Source organism: Muscardinus avellanarius (assembly GCF_963383645.1).
Source record: "Muscardinus avellanarius genome assembly, chromosome: 1".
In the NCBI taxonomy this organism is placed as follows: Eukaryota; Metazoa; Chordata; class Mammalia; order Rodentia; family Gliridae; genus Muscardinus; species Muscardinus avellanarius.
This window is the reverse complement of record NC_137786.1, coordinates 17,602,659-17,623,748: the sequence shown is the minus strand read 5'-3', so window position 1 is coordinate 17,623,748 and position 21,090 is coordinate 17,602,659. Positions and strand designations below refer to the sequence as shown.

General features: G+C 32.2%; 1 protein-coding gene across 3 annotated transcripts in view; it reads left to right on the top strand.

The window, feature by feature from the left end:
- The window catches only part of CDH18 (cadherin 18), a gene marked incomplete at both ends in the record, with an annotated part of 341,945 nt that overhangs the window by 237,537 nt on the left and 83,318 nt on the right, over positions 1-21,090 (top strand). For all 3 annotated transcript variants that reach the window (XM_080704748.1, XM_080704750.1, XM_080704749.1), the window contains one exon: positions 19,072-19,325. In XM_080704748.1, the coding sequence (XP_080560874.1) occupies positions 19,072-19,325 (254 nt within the window). The remainder of the gene's footprint in view (positions 1-19,071; positions 19,326-21,090) is intronic.

Below are 21,090 nucleotides of genomic sequence, written 5' to 3'. Positions count from 1 at the left end.
CAGCCAGCTACTTAGGCCCTCCACAACTTAGTGAAATCTTGTTTCAAAATAAAATAGGGCTGGTGGTGTAGCTCAGAGGTAGAACATTTCTGTGTTCAATCTCCAGTAGAAAAAAAATAGATATGCATATATATTACTATAATATTCTGATTGGATTCTTTTTGGAAACATACTCCAAACTGGATGGATCATAAGGTGGGTCCATCTCCAATTTTCTGGGGAATCTCCCCACAGATATTTATAGTGGCTGCACTAATTTGAAATCCCACCAACAGTGTAGAAGAGTTTTTAGTTCCCCACAGCCACACTGACATTTATTATTGTTTGACTTCTTGATGATTGCTATTCTGATTGAAGTTAGATGGAATCTCAGTGTAGTTTTGATTTTTAATTCTCTGAATGCTAATAATGTTGAACTTTTTTTCATGTATTGACTTATGTATTTCTTCCTTTTTGAGTTTGTATTTACTTAAATAACTCATTTCTTGATATTTTTAGTATTAAGTCTTTTAAGTCCTTTATATATTCTAGATTTTAGTTCTCTATCAGAGGAATATCTGGAAAAGATCTTCTCTTCTGTAGGATCTCTCTTTAGCTTCTTGATGGATCTCGTTGATGAGCAGGAACTTTTTAGATTAATGCTATCTCCAAAGCAATTTTAAGCAATAGGAATCATGCATGAGATATCACAATTCCTGACTTCAAATTATATTCCAAAGCTGTAGTAATAAACACAGCATGGTACTGGCACAAAAAAACAGACTCATAGACCAATGGATCAGAAAAGAAGGCACCAAAACAAATCCACATACTTATAGTCAATTTATTTTCAATGAAGGTGCTGAGAACATACATTGGAGAAATGACAACCTTTTCAACGAATGGTGTTGGAAAAACTTGGTTATCCATTTGTAAAAAAATAAAATCAAATCCCTATCTCTCATCCTGCGTTAGTCAACTCAAGATGGATCAAAGATCCTGAAATTAGGTCAGAGACTTCAAAATTACTAGAGGAGAGGAACCCTTTAATTTTATAAAACAAAATAAGACAGTTTCTTTTCTTTCTTATGCTTTCATTGGTGTATTGTAGTCTCACATCATAATGTAAATCATGTTGACAGTGACATACATACACATAACACTTGATGCTCCCCACGTCTTCAGAAAGCAAATATGTTGGACAGTTTCTCTATACTCAGGGCCTGAAATACAAGTATATTTTGCAAACCTGAAGACAATGAAGAGAAAACACCTGAATACATGCAAGTAATTTGATGTTATCTGAAGATGAAAGTAAAATAATGTGTGTTTACAAATATATTTAATCAACACTGTTTATTCTATTTTGCAACATACACCATGAATGTATTAAAAAAGAAAATTATTTAAATTAGGTAAATGGCAATGATGATACATTGAAAATAATCTGGAAAATTTGTTCAAATTACCTTCTATATTTTCTTCTTAAAACTATATTTGAATGAAGTTCAGATTTCTTTCCTCTGAGTTAAATCGGTGCTTCCATTTATAGTTTTCAGATTAACATTATCAGTTTAGAATTAATTGTTTTATATTTTATATGGTAACAGTTTCCATTTTAAAAGTAAACTTTACACCTTAGGGCATTTTAACCTTGAAGACATACTGATTCAGATGGCAGGAGAATAAAATGGCCCTTAAAAACCTGTCTCTTATTTAATCTCTAAGGCAGCTCACTTTAGTCAGCAAGGCAGAAAAGCTAATCTCCACAAAGATCAAAATCAGCACTATTCTATAAATCAGCCAGCAGGAGCCTCTGCACATCCCTGTCTGTATCATTCCTTCATCAGAAAATTGCTAAGTTGAATTCACTGATGCATGATGTGGTACATTGTAAATACACTTTGATAACTTTCATTCATTGTTTAATGGAGCCTGACTGGGTGGAAAGGTGAAAAAAAGATAAGGATGAATGCAAGTTGATGCTCTCTTTTCTCTGACATAGACTTCTGTAGCTAGGGATGTGCTTCACTTTAGAAGTCTTTCTCAAAATCTTTCTGTGATCCCTTTATCAATTTGATCTCATTACAGCAATGGTGCCAAATGTTAATTTGTATTTTTTACTTCAAAGCTCTAATCCAATGTATTCGTTTCAGTTTTAGCAAGTGACATTGGTACTATTAGATTTCTTTTTATGGTGCATTCAATTTTTTATGTAATCCCTATCAACTGAAGCCGAAATACCCAAACGTGTCCTTCTAGTCTGCAAAGATAATGGTTGACTGTAAAAGTATGTAGAAATCTGAATCTTTTCCCTTTATGAGATCTGTGACTTTATTTCAAGTCTTTTCACTTCATTTTTTTTTATTTTTAGCATTTCTTGAGATGATTACAAAAAATAAATAAACACAGTAACATGAAAATGGTGCTCTCAGCAAAGTCTGGCTCCTCATGATGCTACTACCACCATGTATTAACACTCTGTTTCTTTCTCCATTTGAACCAAGTTTCATTTGTACTTCCCAGACATCTCCAGGTGACTGTCTTTCTTCTCCCCTCATTTCATGTTACTCAATTCACCAGGAAACACACTAATAATGAAGCACCCTATGTACATTATACCACATATAGGGAACAACTTAAATTATTTTCAAATATTTGATAGAGGACTAATGTTGGGCAATTTCCTTCTTTCCTTTTTATTTATAGATATGACCAAGAACCTGAATTGATAAATCATGTGAAACTACAATGATTTATATTGTTTTGTATGTGCACATTTCTACAATATAATTTAGTGAGCTAGTTTACATACACTTATCTATGAGCTTCTATATAATTATATATAATATATATAAAATATGTTGTAAGTATATAATTTATAAACTGTATTATAAATATAATTTAAATAATATACAAGTATATAGTATGTCAAATATAAATAGGCTTTATATATTGTACATACATTTGAGTTATTTGAAATAAAATATATTTGCTTTTATTTTACCATGTTCAAATGACAACTAGCATGATAATTAGTGCATCAAAATTTTTTCTTAGAGTCCCACATCCAAGAAAGTTTATACTATTTTCCAGTATCCATGGACTGTCTGACATCTACAAAAGACCTCTGACAATGACTGCAAACTCTATTATAATAATAAAGAGAAATAAATATAAATATAAAAAGAGTAATAAAGTCCAGGTAGAAAAAAATGATTTAAATTTATCTCATTTTTTATATTTTGAAGAAATACCATAATTTAAATACATACTTGGTAATGTCTTATAATTAAAATAACATATCTCATGTGTGAAAAAATTAATATAATCCCTAATATTATCCATCAACCTGAACCTAAAAACCTGAATGATAGCTCTGCACTGAAATGAAAGTAGAGGGGCCTGGTATGGTGGCCTACACTTGTAATCCCAGCATTTGGGAGGCTGAGATAGGAGGATCACAGTTTGCGGCCAGCCTCACCTACTTAGTGAGAGACTCTACAACTTAGTGAGACCCTGTTTGCAAATAAAGAATAAAATGTAGGGTTGGGGGTGTAGCGCAGAAGTAGAATGCCCCTGGCTTCCATCTTTAGTACCTCAGAAAGAGATAGAGAGAAAGAGATAAAGAGAGAGAGAGAGAGAGAGAGAGAGAGAGAGAGAGAGATATTAAATTAGAGAGACCATAAAAAGTCTCTTTCTAATTACTTAGGAGAACAGAACTTTTGATTCTCCTTGAACTCCAAGAACTGAATCATAGAGTGACTTGATTAAACATTGTTTTCAGTATCTTTGTCTTATGATGGTGTTATAGTTCTAGAGGAGAACTACATTAGCATGATTTAAGAAGCAGTAAAAGTGATTAATGAGAAACAATTTAAAAAGTCCTAAATATGTAGAGCTAGAGGAAAAAAGATTGATGGAATATATGATAACTATCTATATAAAACAGACTAATATTAAAGAGGCAAAAGCATTATTTTATAAGTGAAACAGAGCAATGATATGCAGAAGTAATTACTAGAATAATAGGATGCAATTAAGAAACTTAAATCTAAGATAAAAATTTGAGTCAACTAATTGACAGTGAGCTGTTAAATTAGAAAATCTGAGCAATAGCTAAAGAAAAGTAAAAGAAGCCCAACTGCCTGGAGAAGTAAAAATGATGCCAGGATAAGCACTTCTGGCAGAGACCACGTGGTTGAAGGATTTTTCCAAATAACATTTCATTTCCTTAGCTCTGTGCATCTGTGAATTAAAGAAATTGCAAAGACATCCAGAGGTCTCATAGGTGTAATTACTAAATTTATAAATTCATTTATAATTTAAGAGTACATACTTTGAAAGATGATGCATGAAGGTATCTTTAACAATAGGATCTTACATGCCATTAAAATTGGTTGATCTGTACTCATAAAGTTAGAATATTATATAACACTACTTATTTTGCTAGTTAGGCTTTTATCAGCATAACTTAGTCCTTAAGAACACAACCTATAGAGTCTCTGAGTTCAAATTAAATCGTACATATTTCACTTACAGGTTGTTATCCAAGGGGAAACTCTGAAGTATTCTTGCTTCAGTTCTCTCATTTATAAAAAACTACTTTGTTACTCAAATATATATATATATATATATATATATTATAATGTACATTTATATATATTACATATATAATTATACATGCAGAATATTTACATATATATGTAGAATTATATATTAAATATACACTATGGTGATTAAGCAATGTTTTAATTGTTTAGAGTACATGCATATGTTAAGTATTCATATTTCAGAAATAACATTATTTTCTTCAATAAAACACATTTTTCTGCTCTAAATACAGCTACATTTGATATTTTAGAAGAGCTATTAATCACCTTCCTTGCCCTAGGAATTGTTCCAGATACATGAAATATGAAGCTGAATTAGATGGTAATCTTTCCTTTGGGTCAAACTGCATAGGTATGAAATATTGTTTTAATAAAAAATGTCAGGTGTTAATGGTATAAGTTTACTTAAATTGTGATGAGCTCAGATATATGAGTACCAATTTTTCAAAGGTAGGAAATCTTTCAAAGGTTGGAAAGGTCAGGGAAATCTTTGCTTGAGAGTGTATTTTTTAATATTTATGAAGTATATGGGAAATTTTCTAGTAGATATTCAAAAACAAATGTGAACCAAGAATTTTATATCCAGCTACATTGTCTCTCACATATGGAGATTATAGACAAACAATTTTGAGTATTAAAACATGAAAAATATTTATTAGAAAATATATCACCACATGAAGAAAAGCTTATGGATTCTAAAGGAAAATGACAACAAACAGCATTGACTATATTTATCATTTTCTGGGAGGTGAATCAGAATGTAAAGTGGATGAACACTAAAAATGTACCTAAATATTGCTTTAAGACAAAAGGATTATAAAGGATATAAACATGGGATATAAACATGTTCTGTTGATAATAGCTAGGAACGAAACAGTATGAGTCAGAGTGAGTAAATTGCTTTTACATCTGTAAGCATTCTAAAAAATACAATCATTTAAAATTAATGTCACTAATATATAAGAGAAGTGATAAGGAAAAGACTTCTATTTGCTGATTAATGTTTAATAATAATATTTATTTTTGGAAGAAATGCAGATTTAGTACCTTACCTTAATTTATAATAGACTTAGTTACTATAACACAAACTTAGTTTTTTAGAATAACTTAGGTGAACTTTATACAACAAAAGTATTGATACCTACTATCAAAAAGTAAGATTACAAATTAAAAATGCAATATAAGTACCAAACTAAGAGATACATTTTAATGATCATCATGATGCAAGCCAAACCCAAACTATAGAAAGGTAGAACAGCACTTTAAAAAGCCAACTTGTATATCTAATACATATGTTATCTATGAAGTACTTTGTCCAGGACAGCATTCCCAAAGAAAAAAATGTAATATATGTTATGGTCAGATATAGAAAGTCCCTAAGCACCTTATGTTTTAATGTTCAAAAATGATACAATTAAGTCATAATTGCTGTAATTTTGTCAAAAATGAATAGGCTTCAATTTTGACATGAATGAATATTTTGAATGAAATGAATATTTGTCAAATATGTATAGGTATCCTACGCAGGTATGGCTGGAGAAGGTCACTTGGGGTGTGGCTTTATGGATTGTATTTTTGTTTTTGAATCCTCTTTCTTGCTTGCTTTCTGGTTCATAGTCTCCACAATGTGAGAGAAAAGCCTTCATTCTCTTTCTTTTTAAAGTTCCTACTATAATGCCTTGAGCCCACATACCCCATCCTCACATGGACTCAACCCCCAAATCTCCCAATACTGAGCAAATACATCTTTCTTCCTCTAAGTTGTGTGGTCAATTGTTTTTGATGATAGCAGTGAGCATGTTTACTGAGACACTATGGAAAGAAATATGTTTAAAATTAATCTGATAGAAGTATATTTCACCAATTTTATTCCATAAAAGGTAAAGTAATTTTAAAATGTGAATACTTCAAAAGTATAATAAAAAGGGAGTTAGCTTTGATAAGCCTATGTATATACATTATGTTCATTGAGGTGTTTCTCTCTTCCTCCATCCCATCTCCATTAGTTAGGTATCATCTTCATTCAACGAAGGTTTCTCCTCTTTTTCCTGGGGTCTTTTGATATCACATTTTCTTTGTAGCTTTCACATACGAGGGAGAATATCTGACCTTTTACTTTTTGTGACTGACTAATAAATATTGTTCTCCAGTTCCATTCATTTTTCTGAAAAATGACATCATTTTGTTCTTCTTATGGCTGAGTAAAATTTTATCATTTAGTAATCCATTCATCATCCAATCATCATAGACATGTTGGCTGGTTCGATAGTTTGGCCATTGTGAATTGTGCAGCTATAACCAGAGATATAAATGCATTATTCTGGTATTTTGGTTTTAATTCTTTTTGGTAGATACTAAGGAGTGGTATAGCTAGGTCATGTAGTAGGTTCATTTCCATTCTTCTGAGTATCCTTCAAACTGTTTTTCAAAGTGATTGCATTAATTTGCAATCCCTAAAAACAGTGTATCAGAGTTCCTACATCTCCACATCCTTGCCAGCATCTATTAATGTGTGTGTTTTTAATGATTGCCATTCTAATTGGGGTTGGGTGAAATCTCAGGGTAGTTTTAGTTTTCATCTCTATAATTGTTGAACATTTTTATGTTCAATATTAAATATTGAACATTTTTATGCATTTACTGACCACTTGTGTTTTTTAAGTTAAATACCTTTATCAGAAAAATGTATTAACAACTGGGTTGTATGAGAAAGGATCTGAAAGTTCACTTTCTCATGTCTAAAATTAAGTACTTGCAATGCGGCATGCACAGAGAAATATCGCAGAAAATAAAAACCAGATGCTTCCCCTAATCAGCAATAACTAGGAGGAAAGGGGCAATAGGAAGAGGTCGAGCTATAGAAAGGGCCCTATAATGAAGCAATTAAGGTGACCAATCAGAGGGTATGGAATAGGGGAGGATGGAGCCTCTTTAAAATGCAGGAGGTACATAAACAAATGTATCAAAGTTAATCACCAAACAAGCATGGGATCGAGGGAGGGGGAGGGAATGGGATGGGGACTGGATAAGGGCTAATTGGATGATGTGTGCTTGTATATCCTCTCAAGTCTTGTATTCCAATGTGATATATGATTACAATGCACCAATAAAAATAAATTTAAAAAAATAAAAATTAAAAAAATATATACATATGAACTATACAATAATATTGATCAAACTTACAGTAATAAAATGTTCTAGAATATGAAGTAATACAAATTAATAAGAAAGAAAATATTTGAAAAAATAACTTAGATAACAGAAAATGTATATGAATAGAAAATTAGTAGTAAAGAAAAAAGAATTAAGTTTCCAATGGAGGAAATCTTCTTTGATGAAAAACAAATACACATAATCCATGCCCTTGAGTTTCCATGGGGTGATGCTCAACAACAAAGGCTTGCTTCTATGTTCTTCTGTTTGCCTTGATTACTCTAACTTCAGCCTGGAGTTGAATAGACATTCCCTCAGGTCATTCCTGGGCCCCAAAGAAGAAACGGAATCTTGAACCCATCATAGATTATTAGCAATAGTGCCTCTTAACATTGAATCCTCATTGGTTATTGGCAATAGTGCCTCTTAACATTGAAGCCTCAGTGGCATATAGAAACAAGCTACTCTTTAAGATGAAAAAAATATCAGGACAACCTGGGAAAAGAAAAGTATGTTATTTTCAGGCACTGGAAAGCAGCAAAATACCTCCATCATTAATAACTCATTTGAATTTCCTATTTTATGAGGTGCCTATGTAGTTCACTTGCTCACTTTTTGATTGAGTTATTTGGGTTTTTTTTTATGGGGAGATTCTGCAAAAATCTTCTTCCATTCTGTCAGTTCTTTGTGGAGGTTCTTGAGAGTTTATTTTCGTTGTTGTTGTACAGGAGCTCTTCAGTTTAATGCAATCCCATGTGTTTATGATCCCTTTATTTTGTGTGCCTTTTGGGTCATATTAAAATTTTATTTACCCATTCCTATATTTTGTAGTGTTTGTCTATGCCCAATTCAAGGAAAATCAAGGTCTCTGGTATAATTTTCTGGTATTTGACCCATTTTAAATTGATTATTATGCAGGGATGAGGAGCATTTCTTTTTTTTCTGTATAGGAATAACCAATTTTGCCAACATTATTTGTTGAAGAGACATTTTTAATGTATGTGTTTGGCCCTTTTGTCTAAAATAAATTAACTATAAGTGTGGAAATTTGTTTCTGAATCTTCTATTTGGCTCCATTGGTCTCTGTGTCTGCTTCTGTGCAAATACCATGCTGCTTTAATTACTAAGTGTTTATGGTATAGTTTGAAGTCAGATATTGTGATGCTTTCTGCATAGTTCTTATTGCTGAGAAATATTTTGGCTATTCTGGTTTTTTAATGTTACAAATGAATTAATAGACTGATCGTTCTGTATTTGTAATGACAACATTGGTATTTGAATGGGTATTGCATTTAAACTATATATATATATATATATATATATATATATATATATATATATATATTTGTTTTTGTGAGTGAAATGCAATTGGAATTCCTTTTGCAATCAATTTATATTTAGCATGTGTTAAAACTAATTTTTAAATATTTATTTTTTATCTAGACACTTTGCTAATTTTGTTGACCAGTTTTAAAAAGCCTTTTAATTGAGTTTATTTGGTCCTCTAAATATAGAATTATCTCATCTGCAAATAGAAATGATTTTTGTTCTTTTTCTATTTGTACTCCTTTTCTTTTCGAGCTTTATTACTCTGGCTACAGTCTCAAGTATTATTTGAAAACAAGTAGTGATGGTAGACATCCTTGTCTTCTTCCTGATTTTAAGGGAAACTCTCTTAGATTTGCCACATTCAATTTGATGTTGGCTGTGAGTTTATTACATATTATTATACATTACCTTTATGATGTTGAGATATGTTCCTTCTATTTTAATTCTGCAGTGTTTTAGCATGAGTGGTGTATTAGGTTTTGTCAAATGCTTTTTTAAAGTCTCATAAAATTATTATGCAATTTTGTCCTTAGTTTTGTTTATATGATGAATTACATGCATTGTTTTTCATATGTTGAACCAGCTTTGCATAGCTGGGATGCATTTGCTTTATGGTCTTTCTTAGATCTGAGCCATTTTACATAATATTTTGCCTAAACTATTAGTCTAGCGGTGTGAGAGAAGTGCTGAAATCTCTGAATGATTTTAATTGAGATCTATATGAGACTTATTGTGACAAAGAGTTTGTTTTATAAAGGTGGTTTCAACTCTTTTCAGTGTATACTGACTATCATTATATCCTCTTGTTGGATTGTTTCTTTTGCCAGTAAAAAATGACCTGCTTTTAAAGTTTAGGCTTAAAGTTTATTTTGTCTGATAAGAGAGTTTCTACCCTTTTTCTTTTTGAGTTTCATTAGCATGGATTACTTTTCTCTAGTCCTTCATTTTAAATTTATGAATAACTTTACCTGCAAGGCAGATTTCTTCCAGACAGCATATAGATGAATTATAATATATAATCCATTTTTGCCACCTTGTGTCTTTTGATTCAGGAGTGGAGACAATTGATATTCAGTGCAATTATTTGAGCAATGATTTATAATTTCTAACATTCTGAGTTGTAGCTTCTGTTTGAGGTAGAGTTTCTTTGTCATTGTGCAGTTCATTTTATGGATATCATTGTTTCTCCTGTTTTAGAATTTATATTTTATTTCTTTTTTGTAATTTTTGCATTTATCTTCTTCATATTTATTCAAGGCTTGCTTAGAAGAGAAATGTAAAAGCTGTTCCAAAGCTCTTGTTCAAGTTTTGCTCCCCTGCCCACTCTGTTTTCTACTTTACTATGAACACAGATTGGGGTAGAGGTGTAGCAATGGGCTGATTTTGAGCACTGGTTGCTATGAGGAGGCTCTTTTTGTCTTGGGGTTGGCAGTGTGTTCCAAGGTGCTCACCAAGCATACACTAGTGTCCTAGGTTCAATCCCCATGCACTGCAAAAAATAAATAAAGCCGGGCGTATTGGTTCACGCTTGTAATCCCAGCATTCTGGAGGCTGAGACTGGAAGATCGCGGTTCGCGGACAGCCTCAGCTACTTAGTGAGGCTCTCTGCAACTCAGTGAGACCTGGTTTCAAATAAAGAATAAAAACTAGGGCAGGGGTTGTAGTTCAGAGATCAAATATCCCTGAGTCCCATCCCAAGACCTGCAAAAATAAAAAAGTAAATAAATGAGAGAGAAAAGAGAAAACACAAAAAGGAGATAACAAAATACCTTACAAATACATAAGTACAGAGAAAAAAAAAACACAGAACAAAAAGTGAAGAAAATAAATGAGACAAACTCTCATGCACTTGGCCTCTGCAGCCCTCGTGAGTCTGAGTGGATGCTTTTAGTCGTTCCTGGTCTACTAATTACAGTAGATTCCTAAGCACATTTCCAAAGTTTCTGCTTGATAAATCAGTCTGCATCCCCTCTGCTATGGTATCCTTTACCAAGATCCTGACCTGGTTTCTTGCTCAGTTTGCAAAGGCTGTGAGCACTGAGACACTGGTCCATGGTTTGTTCCAAAGCAAGTGTAGGGACTCCAGTTCTGGAGGCTAGAATGCACTTCGCAGAACACAGTAGGAAAAGAACCATTTATCATTGCTTTCAGCTCTGGAAGCTCCAAGAATTCCTTGGCTTCTCTTCATACCACTTATATCGCAGCGTGTGTGTTCATATTACCTCATTCTGTTATTTCTGCTTCATCTACTTGTGCCTCACTTATAAGAATTTACATGATTAGACTTAGCATACACATTGATAATTCAAGGCAAACTCCTCATCAATTTTACTATATATATATATATATATATATATATATATATATATATATATACAGTTCACTACAGTCTGCCTCTGGCTCATTGAAATTTATCTCTGTCTCAATTTATGAAAATAGTTTCTTGGTAAAGGATACCATAGCAGAGGGGTTGCAGACTGATTTATCAAGCAGAAACTTTGGAAATGTGCTTAGGAATCTACTGTAATTAGTAGACCAGGAACGACTAAAAATAGTTATCCCAACATTTCTATTAGTCCTGGTATATTTCGAAAATCAATTCTAAACCAGGTGTGGTGGTATACACCTGTAATCTTAGTACTTGGGAGGCGGAGACAGGAAGATCATAGGTTTGATGATCAGCTGGGCAATTTAGTGAGATCCTGTAACTTAAAGGTAGAACATCTTGAATGCAATCTCAGTATCACACACAAAAAAAGAAAAAAAAAAACGTTAAAAAAGGCTGGTGCAACTCAGAGGCAGTACCACACAATGCACAAATTGCAACAACAAAAGAAATTCTAAAACCAAAAATCTTAAGCTGGGTGTGGTGGGGCACACTTGTAATCTCAGCATTTGAGAGGCTGAGATCAGAGGTTCATGGTTCGTGGACAACCTCAGCTACTTAGTGAGGCTCTTCACAACTTAGTGAGACCTGTTTCAAAATTAGGAATAAAAATTAGGGAAGATGGTGTAGCTCAGAGGTTGAATACCTCTGGATTCCACCCCCAGACCCACACACACACAAAAAAAAACCTAAAACAAAATCTTGCATAAATATCATGACAAAAAATATTTAAATAATCATTAATATCAGATATAAGTGAAACTATGGCTAGTTTTCAATTTAGGACAAGAATATTCATCTGTGAATCATTTAACCTAATAATCAAGTTATCTTCTTCTAAATTACAGTGGTAGGAGAACTGTAATATAATGGTTATACACATTCTAATTCAGAGGAAATGGAAGAAATGAAGGAGAATCTAACCAAAACCTAGTTTAATAGATAGTAAGAGAATATTCCATCAGGCTTGAAGACTTAAGAATAACCTATACTCATAGGTCTTTGGCCCCTGAGCCTATAAGTCTGCTGATCAATCTTCTTCATTTGGCCTGTATTACTTGAAATCTAAAGATATCATAAAACATTTTTTATCCATAGGCAAAACTGAGATTTCTGAGCAAATCTGACATCTCATCTTGCAAGTTTTAAGATTCCAATCCAGAAGTATTTTTCTTTCTAGAAAGGCCAAAACAGTATATAAAATAGAAAAGACAAGGAAAAGATTCTCCCTTAGTATACCAAAGAAAAGTAAATATTTGCCAGATTCATAAAATATTTTCTGAATAATGTCAGGAAAACATATTTTGGTGTTTAATTTGTTATAGCATCCATAGGAAACTAATACAAACATCTAATAAACTGAACAGATATTAAACAATTTAATTTAGCAGTGCCAATAGAACTATTCTAAGCCTCATGCCAGTAAAACAAAGCACAACATGAATGATAGCAGTCCACATTGTTTGGAGGATTCAATATTAGAAAAAAGCTGTTTGGCTGAATCATGTGAAATTAACTTGAATATGATATACCATTTGATGTCAGCAATGTCATATATTTCAAGTAATTATAATTGTTTAAAAGGTAGAAGTTATCAGTGCACACCCATGTTATATTTGCTGGTCACTTCCTTCTTTCCTAACTAGTGAGTCTAAGTACCATCATCATCAAAATTGTGAATATTGGATTACAAATGTATCATAGTGTTGACAGATAAAATACAGGATGTCTAGTTAAATTCTAATTTTAGATAAACAGCAAATTTTGTATAACTGTGTTCCATGTGATAATTAGCATGTCTTGTACTAAAATAATTGTAGGCTATCCTTAATTAAAATTTAATGTTATTCATGAGCCTAATGTTTTACATAAGGCAACACTAATCATAGCACTTGTAAGAAAATCAATGATGCAAGATTTTTCTAACTTACAGATCAAGAAGCATAACTGAATTTTGTCTCGAGAAATAAATATTTTATAAAGTTAATTAAAATATGTATAATTTATAAAATATTTATCCCTAACATTAATATTAGTGATTTCAAAAACACCTTACCCCAATGCTTATCTGCTTTGTATATTAACAATGATTAACAGCATATACTTGCAGTTGTCTAAAATAAGAAATATCATAGTTGTAAAATTGGGTATAGTGATATAAACTATACCAAATAATCACACCCAAGTATCTTGGTGAAACAAAACATATGGAGAAAAATAATAAAAAATGTTAAAAAATATAACCTATTTTTTTTTCAAGGAGTCTTAAGCTCTAAAAGAATTCCTTTCAACTTTCTTCTCTAGTTTGAGTGTTAATCAGTTGTTCAATCCAAATTATTATTGCCAGAATCTATCCAGAAAAAGCTAAGAGCAAAAAATAGTCATATTATAACAGAGCTAGAAAAGAATTTTCTTTCTCTCAAGAATAATCACTGGTTCTACAATTATATTTACCATATTTATATCATTTCTAGTATTTCTAGAACAATCATTTATCTTTTATGTTTTAGGCAGGAATATATGTTTAATAAATTACCAGCCAGATATTTATTGTTATTAGTTTTTAACTTAATAGCCTAAAATTTTTAATTTCTCTACTTTTTAATATTTTCTGTACTATTATTTTATGAAAATCAATGATTAATAAATTGATTTTTATTGTTCTTAACATACCCTATTAATAATTATTTTAGAAAAAATAATGTTGATAAGTAAGGAAGGTAAAACCTCACATACAGAATTCTAGTATCCCAAAAGGAAAAGATTATTAGAAAATTCAAAAAGATGTACTAAACATGTATAGATAATGGGCATTTTTTTTATAGCTTTGTAATACTTACAGTAATAGAAATATAATTTTAATACCATTTTATGTACTATCATGGCTGTAATAAAAACAGAAAAATATTTGTATACATAACTCTAAAATATTCTAACATAAATAAATGAGTATAATTTCCTCCCAGTTTTTCTACACATACAATTCAGCCTCACAAATTTTCTTCAAAAATGAGGTTGTTAAAATTTTTTCATTTGCATTAATTCAACTGTTTCTAAATTTCTGTCCCAAACTGAAATAGTCCTCAATTCCTTTGTAGCTCCAGATGGGTCCCTGTTCATCCATCTGCCATTCCTGGCAAACAGGTCTCTTAAAATGATTACCCATGCCTGGGAGTAGTTAAATTTATATTAGATTATCACCAGGCTGAAGCTGTGTGTTCAAACACACAGCCTATACATTAGCTGTACATTTGTTAGTGTTAAAAGAAATGACCTGAACTTTCCATAAACCTGCTTAAAAAAAAAAAAACTGAAAAAGAGATGTCTTTTATCTGGGATGAACTACTAGATATTGTTGTCAGAACTAGAAGTGGCTAGACTTCCTCCACAAGTTTTATTTAGAATTCAGAATACTGCGAAAGTCTAAAACAATGACTAAGTGGGAATGAATGGGTAATCTTATGCTAATGTGAGAAAAGATGTTCTAAGCATTCTTAGAAAAGTCTATTTTGATTTTTCATGTTAAGGTCATAAATAGGAATAATCCATAGGAAGAATATTAGTTATTATAAAGCCTCTCATAGGCAGCAGTTTGACACCAAAAATTATAGACATTAATCTTAAGCAAATGTTAAACCAGCCAGGGCTTCTGTTTCCATGATCATCATGCCCAGATTTTGACATCTACCTGCTAACAGCCAGGAGAAGACAGAGGTCTCCATCGAATCACTGAAAGGCAGCAAGTGTGTACAATTTCTAAGATAGGTTATTTAATTTAAATTTGGAAGGGTTTATCAAAGAATTAAAGAATGAAGGAAATAAGTAGAGCATATATAAATGTATATATATAATATATATGAATATATATATTTATATATAAAGCTATATCTAATATATAAATATATTTATAACAAATATATTTAACTATATAAATATATAAAATAATAAATATATATTTATATATACATTCTTTATATATATATACACATATATATATGTGTATATATATATATATATATATATATATATACACATATATATATGTGTATATATATATATATATATATATATATATATATATATATAAATTTAACCAGAAATTTTGCAATTCCTCTACAAGATAAATTTTTTTTTGAAGTAGTGATTAAACCCAGGGGCATTCTACCTCTGAGGCAGACTCCTAGCCTTAGTTTATTTACTTTTTTTTATTGTGAAACAAGGTCTTGATAAATTGCTGAGGGTAATACTGAATTTGTGATCCAGCCTACCAAATAATGGAATTATAGGCATATACCACCATGCCTGGCACAAGATGAATGTTAATTATTCTGAAAGATCATTTTTAGTTTTTATTTCCTCAGAAGACAATGACTCCTTATTAGTAAAAAAATAAGTTGTATGATCAATTATCCCTTCTTTAATAGCATATAAATCTAAATTATATACCATTTATATTATATATAAATACATATTTATTTTATATGGCCAACTTTTAGAATTTGAGTTTTGAAGATTTTTAAAAACTTGATGTACATTTACAAACATAGAAAAGTCAATCACTATGCCAAACATGAGAAGGAGGAAGAGGGAATGGGTGAAAATTGGGGAAGGGCTGAGTGATATGGGCATGTATGCCTCTACCATCTTGTACCACATTAAGATGTATAACTACAATGCACCAACAAAAAAAGAAAGAAAAAACTCATGAAAACAATTAAATATATGTTAGTAGCTCAACCTTGTCCATATCTCTATGGCCCTAGAAGCTTTCTGGATTCTAACTCATTAACATCTGATTGGGAAATAAGAGGGTTTTCTTTCTTTCTATGCAAACTTGAAACCTCAGGAAGGCAAATGTTCCAAGGAAATTAAGATAAAATAAGAGAGGTAGTCATCAGTAGGACTGATCATTCGTTTATATGATCCCACTAAGGACATTTTTTCTAGCTCGCCTCTCCTTAACTGGGCTTGGCTGAATGTGTCCAGCTCTCAAAAGTCATATGTTGATTCTGTGGAAGTGTCATGAGTGAGAATCAGGATTAATAGATCCAGGAATTTATCAATCTCGCCAGATATAACCTACCACCTGAGACTCATAAAAGTAGGAACAGATCAACAATAATCACAGAAGCATCCTGACTCCCAGGAACTTTTCCCAGGAAAATCACCACAGTGACACACCTTGGATTTTCTGTCCACTGGCTTCAGCTCAGCATGGTTTCTCCTGTCCGTGGTGACCATAAAAGGCCTACTCCAAAGTGACAATTGGAAACTGCCTCCATCTAGACCTTCCCAGTGTGATGTGTGACTTGAGTGTTATCCATATTTCCTTGGCTAAGACACCAACTCAAATGTGACTAATTTATTGAAGAGCAAGGAATAAAAGTGAGGAACTTGTGAATGAAGTTTTCCTTAATAATGTTGACTTTGTGGAGAAGACACAATGCATTTGGTTTATATTAGGGACGCAGCTATACTAATTTACATTTCCTCCAAGGTACCTAAGATATCCCATTAGTTATCCAGTTCTTTGCCAGCATTTGCTATCTATGGTCTTTTTGATGTTACTGTCTTTTTTATTCTTTATTTGAAACAGGGTCTCACTAAGTTGCAGAGGGCCTCTGTAAGTAGCTGAGGCTGGCTGTGAACCGTGATCCTCCTGTCTCAGCCTCCTGAATGCTGGGATTACAATCGGGCACCACCACATCAGGCTCATGATGTTAACTATTCTAAATTGAGTATGCTTAATTATTATGGGTTAGATTTTCTTCTTCCTAATTAGTAGTGATGTTAAACATTTTGTGATATACCAGCTGAATATTTTTATGTCTACTTTGAGATATGTCTATTCAGTTATTTTTCTCAAAGGTATTATACAAACAAGAGGGATTTAGTCTCCTTTTTCTACTCACTATTTTGGGAAGGGAATGTCCTTGCTTAAAAAATATGTGGCTATGATCTCACTATCAGATATATATATATATATATATATATATATATATATATAGATATATATATAAAATATTTGAAGTCACTATGTTGAGAAAACATCTTTACCTTTGTGCTTACTACAGCACAATTAACAGTAGCTAAGATATCTAACCAACCTAAGTGTCCTTCAACAGATGAATGAACAAAATAGTATGGTACATATACAAAATAAATACTATTTAGTGATAAAAGGAATGAAATTCTATCATTTAGAGAAACATAAATCAATCTGGAAATCATAATATTAAGTGAAATAAGCAAAGCACATAAAGATCAACATTAGACTATTTTATTCATACTGTGATGGTGTGAAAAGCTGACACTTTCAGTATAGAATAGAATAGTTGTTAACAGATGCTGGGGAGGTAGATTAGAGTGGAGGAGATGGAAGAAATTGGTTAAAACATATTAAAGACAGAAGAAATATCTGATGTACTATTAAATCATAAGAGTAATTAATAATATTAGCAATGTTATTAACAATATTATGTTATAGTAATTAAATAAGTGAGAAGGAAAAATTTTAAATTTTTATATCAAAAATAAATGACAAGGATTTGGGATCATAGATTGTCAGTGTCTAGTGTACCGGAGACATAAGGGTAAAGCCGATTCACAGGACACAGGGGATGCAGGTTTCATGTACAATGCATGTTTTATTGAAAGAGCAATCAGACTTTTATAGAGAAAGCTTCTATAGGATCCATAGACAAATTAACTCTTTTAGACATTACAAGGTTATCTCAAAGCAACAATGGATGTGTGTGAGTAAAGCCAAAGGACGAGTCTCAAAGCAACTTTTGTTTTACAATTAGAAGCAAAGAACACCTGTAACCACTCATAACATCTCAAGCAGTTTATCATACCAATACGTTTTCTGAGAGATGTCTATGCTGGGAAGGACATTCAGAGAGAGGGCCAGAGCTGCTTCCAACCTTGAAGGCAACTCGGCAAGACTCATATCTCACTGATTAGAGGAAGTGTGCTCGCCTCCCAGCCTGGCATTCCAAGCTGCTTCTCAGGAGCCAGAGTTGCTTCATTAACCCTTTAAGCAGGAGCCTGCATCTCAATACTTTCACAATAGATAACTTAAATATATTAATTTAATCATTATATAATATACATATATACTGAAATATCACACTATACTCATGAATGTGTACAATTTATAGATTAAAAGCAAATACATTTTTAAAAACTCAATGATATGAGAAAAATTGATCAATAAAAATATGCTATGTAATTTTTAATATTTTAGAAAATTAGTATCAATATTTTTCAGATTAAAAGTCTAATTGAGTGAGGTAAGAAGAAGGTACTAGATGGGACTAATAATGAGAGGTTCCAAAAGGCATAATTTTTTCCTATGGAGAATTTGCTATTATATCCAATCATTATCATATTCAAGGCTATGTAAATTCACTATTAATTTAAGTTTGAGTTTTTATGATTTCCAATTTAAATATTACTTATTATATAGATATTAAAATTCATAGTTTGCTCTTAAACAAAGAAGGACTTAATCTCATTTATTTTATTTCAAAAGTGGAAAGAAAAAACATTAATGCTTATTTGAAAAATATATAAATCATAATATTGGGAATCTTCTTTTTCCCACAGCCACTGAACTATGAGAAAAAGAAGTCATACACCCTCAACATTGAAGGAGCAAATACACATCTTGATTTTCGCTTTTCTCACTTGGGTCCCTTTAAAGATTCTACTATGCTGAAGATCATTGTTGGCGATGTAGACGAACCTCCTCTGTTTTCCATGCCTTCCTATGTCATGGAAGTCCAAGAAAATGCCAAGATTGGTACCATCGTTGGCACAGTTTTGGCACAGGATCCTGACAGTGCTAACAGTTTAGTAAGGTATGTTATGCTTTGGTCTTTTAGATATATAAGGATTTATTGTCTCCTGAATTAATTTAATGTAAATTAAATTATACATAAGTACTTTAGTTCTGTTGTTCTTTTTAGTATAATTATCATCTTATTTGATTCTTTGACTTGGTTATGTAACAATTGAGCTTTTATCTAACTAAGAGCATATATAAGCCAGACACATAGTGCACATGCTTGTAATCCCAGTATTTGGGAGGCTGAGACAGTAGTCTTGAAAGTCTTGAAGTTATCAGAAAGCCTCTCAGCTATTTAGTGAGATTCTTTTTTTTTTTTTTTTTGTGGGTGAGGGGATGGAACCCAGAGGCATTTGACCTCTGAGCTACACCTCCTGCCCGATTTTTATTCTTTATTTTGAAACAGAGTCTCACTGAGTTGCAGAGGGCCTCACTAAGCACCTGAGGCTGTCTGTAAACCAGGATCTTCTGGTCTCAGCCTCCCAAATGCCGGGATTACAAGCGTATGCCACCACACCTGGCTTAGTGAGATTCTTTGTAACTCAGTGAGACACTGTTTCAAAAAAAAAAAAAAAAAAAAAGCCAGGTGTGGTGGCTCACACTTATAATCCCAGCACTTGGGAGGCTGAGACAGGTTTGAAGCCAGCCTCAGCTATTTAGTGAGGCTCTCAGCAACTTAGTGAGACTCTGTTTCCAAATAAAGTATTAAAAAGGTCTGGGAGTATAGCTCAGAGGTAGAAAAGCCCCTGGGTTCCACCCCAAATAACACAAAAAAGAAACAAAAGAAAAAATAAAAATAGGGCTGAAGGTATATCTTGTAGGTAGAATGCCCCTGAGCCCTGAGTTCCATTCCCAGTACTAAAAAAACAAAATCAAGACCAACCTCACCAATTTGGTAAGGCTCTTAGCAACTTAGAAAGTCCATGTTTCAAAGAAAATAAAGAAAGTGAAAATTGGGGCTGAGGGTGTAGCTTAGAGGTAGAATGCCTTCAGTTCAATCCCTAGTACCACATAACAACAATAAGCATATGTAGTTATCTTTCTGAATGTCTTATTGACTACAAAAATTACTTTTTTCCACTCAATTTAATGAATGTGAACATAAATGACTTAGAAAATTGTGGTAGAATTGTCAATTAGATAATCCTTGGTTTCTTACTGACAGGAAGTATGGATGCAATATAAAATAAAAGTTTGAGAATGACACTCACCACTTGACTCCTCATTATCTGGTCACATTAGCCATGTGATTTTAGATAATGATCTACCCTTGTCTATAAAAGAAGAAAAATAATACCTATTCCTCGATGTTACTGTGAGGATACATAGAGCAATATGCATAAGGCACCACTAAAGTGGTCTGCACCTAGGAATTACTTACTAATTGTCTAAGTCTAGAGTGCTAACTCAGAGACTGGACTCTGAAGACAGGAAGACACATGTGGGAATTCTGGTGCATCTACCCACATCTGAGTGATATTCAGTCAACTCTGATGATTTTCAAATTCCTAATGTTTGAAGAAGAAATGAAAATGCAACATAGGTATGGTGATAGGGATGAATTACATTGAAATGAAGAAAAGCACAGTGCCAAGCATGCAAGTAATTTTTTTTATTAAAGTGTAGTAGTCATACATCTTAATAGGAACAAGATGGTAGAGGCATGCGTGCATACCTCACTCATTTAGCTCTTACTAAATTCCCACCTCATTCCCTTCCTCTTCCTCCTTCTCATGTTTGGCTTAATGATTGACTTTGATATATTTGTGAATGTACAT